This window comes from Scomber scombrus, chromosome 12 (genome assembly GCF_963691925.1).
Source record: "Scomber scombrus chromosome 12, fScoSco1.1, whole genome shotgun sequence".
NCBI classification, from domain to species: Eukaryota; Metazoa; Chordata; class Actinopteri; order Scombriformes; family Scombridae; genus Scomber; species Scomber scombrus.
The window spans coordinates 9,982,392-9,991,663 of NC_084981.1; the positions used below are offsets into that span (position 1 = coordinate 9,982,392).

Genomic DNA, 9,272 nt, shown 5'->3' on the forward strand with positions numbered 1-9,272 from the left:
CTCCAGGTGAAGCAGACAGAGGAAGCAAATCTATAGATAAATATATCATTCTTATGGGGGATGGCTGTCTCTTTAATAGAGACGTTGACTATTGCATATTCAAGTATGTGCTGCACTGGGCTGCATGAGCCAATCATGAATGCTGTGCGCTGCCATTGGCTGTGCTGTGAAGAGAGCTGTGTACTGTGCTGAGAGGGCCGCGGAGGGGGGGGCCTCTATCTCTTCTGCGCTCTCCCATTCAACCTCTGTAGTCAGCAGAACGAGTGGCTGAGCAGAGCGACACAGCATCCACGGCTACAGCATCCTGCAGATGACTGTGCTCCATGGAGGAGAGGGAGGTAAAAAAAGAAAGAAAGTGCTGAAGAGGAAAACGGTAGAGCCACAGAAGAAGAGAGATTGAGAGGGGGAAGAGAAGCACACAAGGAGTAAGAGTGGGAAATTAAAGGAATTGAGTAAACACCGGTGCCTGCCTGAGGACCACTGCAGCTGTACTAAATCTGGGGCTGTCAGGCCAACCCTCAGCAGAGCAGTGAGTGAGAGAGGAAAGGGAACAGAGGAGAAAAAGAAGTGATTTGAAGAGCTGATCTCATCACTCTGGGCAAGCAGAGATGGGAACCCCAGGAGCCTTTCTGTCAGCAGATCAAACTTCAAACAGAAGAAAAGTGCCTTTGGATCACCGCTGTGAGCCTGACTTTTCAGAGGAGTGAAGAATACGGGCATAACAAGAGAGTTATCCTCGTAGTTCCCGAAGGTAAAAGCTCAGACAGGATCTCCACTGTGCTGCTGAGTACAGCTCAAGTCTCTGCTGTCCTCTTCCCGAGTCCTCCCTCGCACCTGCCTGCTCCTGGTGAATGTCTTCTCTGTATGCACTCCCACTGCTCAGCAGTTGAACACACTCATGGTCGATGCCAAGGGAAGGAACATGAAATGTCTGACTTTCTTCTTAATGCTTCCTGAGTCAGTAAAAAGCAAGTCAAGTAAAAGCTCCAAGAAAGGGAATGCCAGTGGCAGCTCCAAGCTGCCCCCAGTCTGTTATGAAATCATCACTCTGAGGAGCAAGAAGAAGAAGAAAATGGCAGCTGACATTTTTCCCACCAAAAAGCCGGCATCCACCACCACAGTGCAACAGTATCAGCAGCAGAACCTCAACAACAACAACACCATTCAGAACTGTAACTGGCAGGGACTGTACTCCACTATAAGAGAAAGGTAGGTACAACCAGCCAGCCTCTTTTTGAACCAGGGCCCGTTACTGCTGCTCCCAACATTTCTCATCAACATTACAAACAGGGAGGACGAAAGTCCAACTGAATTAATTATGACATTGTCTAAGTAAGTTAGATTAGAATGGCATGTTCTACTGAATTTATAATGCAAGTTTTGGGAAAGAAGAAACAGAAACTTAGTCTAATTAATAAAAATGAAATGTATCCTAAAAATATACTATATTATACTGGTGTGTGTGTGTGTGTGTGTGTATAAGTACGAGTGGGTGTTCCTGCCGCCCTGCCCTGAATCTGTTGGGGGTATCTGTGTTTACACCCTCTCCACTCCTGCAGACTTTGCCGCTCTGACATAACAGAGGGTGGACAGGCAGCAGGTGCGTTTGATACGCACAACAGGCAGAGGTTGCTCTGTACTAAAATCCAAATATTTACCTTGGCCTATCAGCAAAAGACCCCAGCTGTCCAGAGCAAAATGTGTGCTTTCCGACCTGGCTTTGTTGTCTCTCCAGAACATCATGGGGCTGTTTATCCACCCCTGTGACATGTTCCACTACTCAATAATATATGAACACAGCTTTATTGTTGGTCCCATACTTTCATAGTGGGGATTTTCCATTCAGTCGATTGTCTCATTCACTCTTTGTATAGGTTCAAGTTCAAAAATGACTAAGCCATGAAATAATGTTTGTGTTTTTCTCAAATACTGTGACTTGTAACTTTTAAATCAATGCAATGTGTTCAGTCTGGCTGAAGCAATAGGGACACTTCATACAATCATAATAGTCTTGTTTGTAGAAAAGTAGCAGGACAGATAAAAATACATGCAGTTTACAACTTTGCTTGAACTTCTGCTAAAGACACTGGCCACTAGTTAGTATGAGTTTAAATATTCTCATTAAATACTTATAGTATATGTGAGGTTATATGTGTTGATCATCAATTAATCTCACCTCTTCTTCTCTCCTAGAACAAATAAAGTAATACAGTCTATAAAATGTGTTTTCTTCTGTATTTTTTTCCCTCTCCCTTTTCAGAAACTCTGTAATGTTCAACAATGAGCTGATGGCAGATGTTCATTTTGTGGTGGGTCAGCCTGGAAGGACCCAGCGGCTGCCAGGACACCGAGTAAGAATTTTTCTAACCAGTAAAATAAGACTCAGCAGGGAGGAAATTAACAAACAAGCAATCAGCCAACCCACTGTTGTTCACATCATATCAGCATAAAAATAATCTTCCTCGTTGCCAGCGGTAATTTAACTGAAATCCTTTGTGCTCCACTCTCACTTCCGCACCATGTGTCTTTTCGAGACAGTCCTCAATTATTTATGTAAATGAGGCTGAAGGAAGGAGGAAGGGATATCCTCTCCAGCAGTCATCTCGCACAGAATGGATCGCCTTTGTCTCTTCTTGAGCTCAGCTTTTCAGAAAGAGCTCTGCAATTACTCAACTTTTAATCAAATACAGTTACAATGATAGACTGATGAAACAATGATAGACATAGGCATGGAATTAAGTGCATTCAACTCTGCATCTCACATCCTAGAAACACTTTTGTACTCATTGACTTGATTATCTTTTGGATTTTGGAATGACAGTACAATGAAATGTACCTCAAATAGCTGTGATTATGATTATCATAATTGGGCGTATATATTCATCCTGTGTATGTTAGTCGAAAGCTGCAGGTTGACATCCACCGACTTCTTTCTTTAATCTGCCCTTTGGCCTCATTGTTTTTTTTAAGATGTTCACATAAATCATTGATCAGGGTTTATAGTTGCCTTGACCATGAGCATAATCTCAAAGCACATAATCATTCTCCATTTGAATATGATTATACATTTCACATTAATTCTGTTAAGGGATTTCAGAGCCATGAAGTTTGGCACTGCTGTCCGTTACACATCTAGACTGTCAGATGAGCCGTGCGTGGGTCATCTTTTCTGGTCTTTATGTGGGACACAAATGTATTATGTGTGATTGGTAGCTGCAGTGCACTTTTTGCATTTATTGAAAGCAGTTATGGAAGGACATGGAGGATGACTGGACACTTTATGCTGAGACATTATGCCAATGGGATATAATGACATTCAGCGCAGCGATCTTGATTGTGTCCATTTGGTAGAAATTCAGACATGCAGTATGATTTTATTTACAAAGCTATATATTTCAATTAAACATCTGTAAAATACAATGGGGTCAAGAGGTGGGACTAATCATATTCTCACATGCAGTATTTATATACTGGTCTCTAAATCCACATGAAAGAGCAACTGCGTGTCAGCTGCCCTCTCTTTATTAAAAAGAAACATGCATTTCAATGTCTAACAACATCATTGTTTTTGAAAAGCCCTTATTTGTAAAGGTTATTTTAGATAGGGCTCACTGTAATTTAATCACTTCAGAGCAAGACTGTGTGCCTTTTTTGGGAAATTTATACCACCCACTTACCCATCTACATATACTTGTGCTGCACATTCACACACACACACACACACACACACACACACACACACACACACACACATACACACACACATACACACACACATACACACACACACACACACACACACACACACACACACACACACACACACACACACACACACATCCTAAAACATGAATCTGCTTGAGTATAATTACAAGACTCATACTCTTACATACAGTGCTTATTCCTGAAATTATTAGCTGCATTGTGTTGCATCTGATTTCATCATAAGTTATTAATTTCAGTAAATTGACCTTTTGTTGCACTCAGTTCAGTTGTGTTGGTAGGATTTTTTTTTTTAATCAGAGGCAATCTTGTTCATTAGAAAATCTGCCTGCCTGTCCTCAGGGGAAATAGTATCTGGCTGAGCACTGCTCATTATGTGACAAACTCAACAGGTTCAATCTCCAGTGATTAGAATTGAGGCATTGTTCAATATCCATGAGGAGATTTGTGTTTTTATGTACGGAAAAAGAGCTACATTTGTAACTGGATTCAGAAAAATTAACATCACAACTAATCTTTCCCTTTTTTCCGCATGTACACTTGATGTACTGTAGTTTCCAGTGAAATTCCAGATTAACTAGGGCATGTTTTCATTTCCTTTTCGCCTCCGTCACTGTTTTCTCTTCCTCCAACAGTATGTTTTGGCTGTGGGCAGCTCAGTGTTCCATGCCATGTTTTATGGTGAACTGGCTGAAAACAAGGATGCAATCCATATTCCAGATGTGGAACCAGCTGCCTTTCTGGCAATGTTGAAGTAAGTGATTCTATTCTGTTTAAACACTGTAACATACAGCACTTCCTGTGACTGGGCATCTTCCAACACTTTCTTTTCTTAATGCAATCTTTATGTACATAGTTTCTCAAATGAAGTGTTTCGTCCTCTGTCTCACAGACAGAATCTATATCTGTTGATTTGATTTCATTCTTTCTCCTTTTCATGTTGGATCACTTCATATTACCCTCTGCCTCCTTCTTGCTGTTCCTTTATCACTTTCATTTCTGAGTTTTGTTTTCTCTATCCTTACAAGGCGAACTACAGTGGGTGGTAGATAAATTTGTAGGCGGAAAACAGGGGGCAGAAATATGTCACTGGAAAATCATTTGAAATCTTTGAATTTGAATTGCTCAACATGAATATTTGGTATTGAAAAACTGAATCTGACCTGCGTAATTTAAAATTAAATGTATTAATATGAAACTGAATTCAGTTGCTCTGAATATGTATTGAATCCTCACTGAAAATTGAACTCTCTACATATTTCCACATTCAGTTCTCGCAATTCAGTTTCAGTTCCCTGAGACACACATCTGTTCACTGAGGAAGAGCAATCGACTGAAGACTAACAGAACTTCTTTTTGGCCAATCAGCAGCTATTCCCTCTGCACTAGCACCTATTTTTAACCGTTTCCTTCTGTCCCATTGATCAATGGGGTGCTTTCTATTTAGCCAATTAATGCTTCCTTGCATCCTCCCTCGTCTGTCCTCCGACCATGACTCACAAACCGATCTCTCTCCACCACCATCTTTCAATTCCTTAAATGCACCTCCAGGAGCAAGGAGAGAGGAGGCTCTTTGTTTATTGATTGGTCAGCTGATCTGATGGGCTGTTCTTTCAATACAGTAGATCAGGAAAATTACCCATGGAACAGGAATGACAGCACCAACAGCAACTTTTCATATTCACTCATAAAATAAATGTTGCTGAATTATGAATCAATCATAAAAAAACCCTCATAACTTTATTATATTTCTTCATAAACCAAAAGGCTTAACCTTTCTTCTTTTCAAGTATGTCTAAGCTGCTTCAGGAAAATATGATGCCGCACAGCTGCGTATCTCCTATAAAATCCTCCTGAGCCTGAAAAGGATGTCAGACTTTCACAAACTAAATGAAATATATTTTGTTTAAAAATAATCTGCAGGCTACAGCTGTTTTATTGCCCCTTTTTGTCAGTTCTGTTACTTCAGTAATTAAATTAATTGTGTCTCATTCTGTGACAGACGCTGCTACAGATTTATGATCAAGTAATACAACATGGGAGCAGTTATCAGGTGTTTTCCTTCCACCTATCAATATGCAGGCTAGCCTACATATTATTAAATAACAGTTTAAACTGTTACTTAATCACTGCTACATGGTGATAGCTGACTTCTACATATTTGGGGGTAATGACATTGAAGTGAGCGAGGACATCCCATTTGATGAATTCAATTCCTCCAGCCTTGTGTCTCTTCCTCGCATCCTCGCTGGGAGGAGCTGAGATGTGAGAGAGAGTGGCGAGTGAGGAAGGTGAGGAGACATGTTAGCTAAATGAAAAGCACCTGATGTTACAGTAATTGAAAAGGATTGAATTGTGAGAACTGAATGTGGAAGTATATAAAGAGTTGAATTTTCAGTGAAGATCAAATACAGTTCAGAGCTATTGAATTCAATGTAATAATATTACATTCAGTTTCAAGTTAACTGGAATTCATTTCCAAACTAATCATTTCAAATTATGATCTTAAGTTTTTCAATGCAATTATTCAAGTAAAGCAAAACAGATTAAAATGATGTAATTCAAATCCAGTTTTGTAATGCAATTATTGAAGTGTATGTGCAAATTGTATATGTGTATGGAATGGCCATGTGCTGTTAAGATGCTGGTGTTTTTTCTTTTACATTGCAATATGTATGATTTTATCTTCTGTGGAACTGCGGGACGGAGTCCAGAACAAATTTCCCTACGGGGACATCAAAGTGTATCTTATCTTAAGTCGGGCAATTTAAATTCAAATATAAATGATTTAAATTCAGTTTCTGGTGACACATATTTTTACGCATTGAAAACTATCATGTTGGCCAGTTTGATTGATTTCACTCTGTTTAGGATCCCATTTAATCATTTTTCAAAATTGTTTTTGAACAGATGCAGTAATGCCAATGATTTTAACACCCTAATACTGTAATAAACCACAATTGTCAAAAAAGTTCTAGTTATCATCCCCAGGCATAAGCCTGGAGGGGATCATGTGTTTGGTCGTGTGTGCATCTATCTGCAGCTAATCTTGCCTTCATCTGGACCCATCTGCTTATTAATTTTTGTGCACATTTATGACTGTACAGTATGCTTAAGGATCTCTCATAGTTGCAGTGATTCAAACTTTTGAAAAACCTATTTTAAAACACCATTTCTTATCATAAAGCTTACACACACTTTACCACTTTTCAGTGGTCCTCGCCACTTAACAATATGCATTATGACATAGCAAAAGGCATTTCAAGCAATTGGCTGGGCTAAAAACAAGGCTTACCTAGTCTGTTGCAGGCTATATGTTAGCCTTTGTCATGGCTCAAAAGCTGACATTGACAGAACAATTTGGTCTCATCTAAATCCAGACCAATTGGAGATGAATTCCACCCAATATGTTATGATCCACTAAAGACAGGCACAATATGACATGAATAAATCCGTTTCTGATATCTTCACCACCATCTTGACTGTACACACCTGGCAGAGACCTGCACACTCTACTGAGTGCATTCTTCTAGTTATTTTTATTTAAGATAGATAGATAATACCCTTACATCATAGATAATAACCTCACATCATAGCTCTGTTTAACATTCATGGAGTTTCTGTCCAAGTAAAGTCCAATTTGGACTTTATTTGTTGAAATAAACTCATCAGTTATGAATGTGTGGCTTTGCCATTTTTTTTATGTCAATACAGCTGAGAATCACATTTTTGTGTCAACAGGTATATTTACTGCGATGAGATTGACCTTAGTGCTGATACAGTGCTGGCCACTCTTTATGCTGCCAAGAAGTACATAGTCCCTCACCTGGCACGTGCCTGCGTCAACTTCCTGGAGACCAGCCTGAGTGCCAAGAACGCCTGCGTGTTACTCTCCCAGAGCTGCCTGTTCGAGGAGCCAGATCTGACACAGCGCTGCTGGGAGGTGATTGATGCCCAGGCTGAGCTGGCATTACGTTCAGAGGGCTTCTGCGACATCGACGCCCAGACCCTTGAGAGTATCCTACAGAGGGAGACACTCAGTGCTAAAGAGATAGTGGTATTTGAGGCAGCGCTCAGCTGGGCTGATGCTGAGTGCCAGAGACGGGAGCTCACCTCATCGACTGATAACAAGCGCAAGGTTTTGGGCAAGGCCATGTACCTGATACGAATCCCTACAATGGCTCTGGATGATTTTGCTAATGGAGCAGCCCAGTCGGGCGTGTTGACACTTAATGAGACCAATGACATCTTCCTGTGGTACACAGCAGCCAAGAAGCCTGAGCTGCAGTTTGTGAGCCAGCCCAGAAAGGGCCTGACACCCCAACGCTGTCACAGATTCCAGTCCTGTGCCTACCGAAGCAATCAGTGGCGTTATCGAGGCCGCTGTGACAGTATACAGTTTGCAGTGGATAAAAGAGTTTTCATTGCTGGGTTTGGACTGTATGGATCTAGTTGTGGCTCAGCAGAGTACAGTGCCAAGATTGAGCTCAAACGTCAAGGAGTTCTGCTGGGACAAAACCTCAGCAAATACTTCTCAGACGGTTCCAGCAACACTTTCCCAGTGTGGTTTGAGTATCCTGTCCAGATCGAGCCTGATACCTTCTACACTGCCAGTGTGGTGCTGGATGGGAATGAGCTGAGCTACTTTGGACAGGAAGGGATGACAGAGGTGCAATGTGGGAAAGTGACATTTCAATTCCAGTGCTCCTCAGACAGCACTAATGGCACAGGGGTGCAGGGGGGCCAGATTCCTGAGCTAATCTTCTATGCTTGACAACTCCTGTGCACAGATCTGACTGATTTTCAGTTCACCCATGGTAAATAAAAAAATTATCACTTTGTGCAAAATGTCACCTTCTGTTTGTTTATTTTTGTCACTATTATTAAAAAAAATTCTGATATCAGACCTCAAAAGAAGGTTTTATGTGGTTTTGATTTTAGTAAATTGTCCACTTGAGTAGGACCAGAAATATTGTTGGATTGTACAAACATGTAGATGAACAAAAGTCCTAAAATATGAAAATATCTTGCACTAGACGTGCCTGTATATATGAATATATGTAAATTCTGAAATGTATATGATGCCACACATCTGGGCAATGATGAACACAGAGATATCTTATATGATGAATATGCTACAGTATGTTTATTATTTCTATGCTTGCATAGAATGCACATACATATATAGCAGCAATACTTCACATTCTCGATGATGAGTATTTTATGTCATTACTCAGTCTGGACCATCTGCATTATGGTGGAAGTGAAAAAGGCTGTATGATACTCGATACCAACATAAAATTACGGTCAAAAACACTGTTTGTCCTATTGTAGTGTGTGAAACCCATTAGGCATTTGTGTTTGAGTGGTTGCAAATTGTATCTGCAGCTTTTTGATACTTTGAATCTAGTAAAGGGCACTTAGAGAGGGCTTGAGGGGTCTTAGATTAGGCAACACTAGATATAATGAGACACATAACCCCGATCTCTCTGTAGCATGTTGCTCTGCACCTACATTCATCTCAGTCACTACAGTGATAATTCAGTTAG

At 40.5% G+C, this 9,272-nt stretch overlaps 1 protein-coding gene across 1 annotated transcript; it reads left to right on the forward strand.

Moving 5' to 3' along the window:
• Nucleotides 1-898: 898 nt before the first annotated feature.
• Nucleotides 899-8,497, forward strand: btbd3b (BTB (POZ) domain containing 3b). Its single transcript, XM_062430561.1, has 4 exons — nucleotides 899-1,209; nucleotides 2,261-2,351; nucleotides 4,359-4,477; nucleotides 7,465-8,497. The coding sequence occupies exons 1-4, from the start codon at nucleotides 899-901 to the stop codon at nucleotides 8,495-8,497; spliced, it is 1,554 nt and encodes a 517-aa protein (XP_062286545.1).
• The last annotated feature ends 775 nt before the right edge of the window (nucleotides 8,498-9,272 follow it).

Excerpts from the sequence above, each read along its gene's own strand:
- btbd3b (XM_062430561.1), top strand. The coding sequence starts at position 899 with ATGGTCGATGCCAAGGGAAGGAACATGAAATGTCTGACTTTCTTCTTA. Across the intron at positions 1,210-2,260 it reads TACTCCACTATAAGAGAAAG|AAACTCTGTAATGTTCAACA; the intron begins GTAGGTACAACC and ends CTCCCTTTTCAG. Across the intron at positions 2,352-4,358 it reads AGCGGCTGCCAGGACACCGA|TATGTTTTGGCTGTGGGCAG; the intron begins GTAAGAATTTTT and ends TTCCTCCAACAG.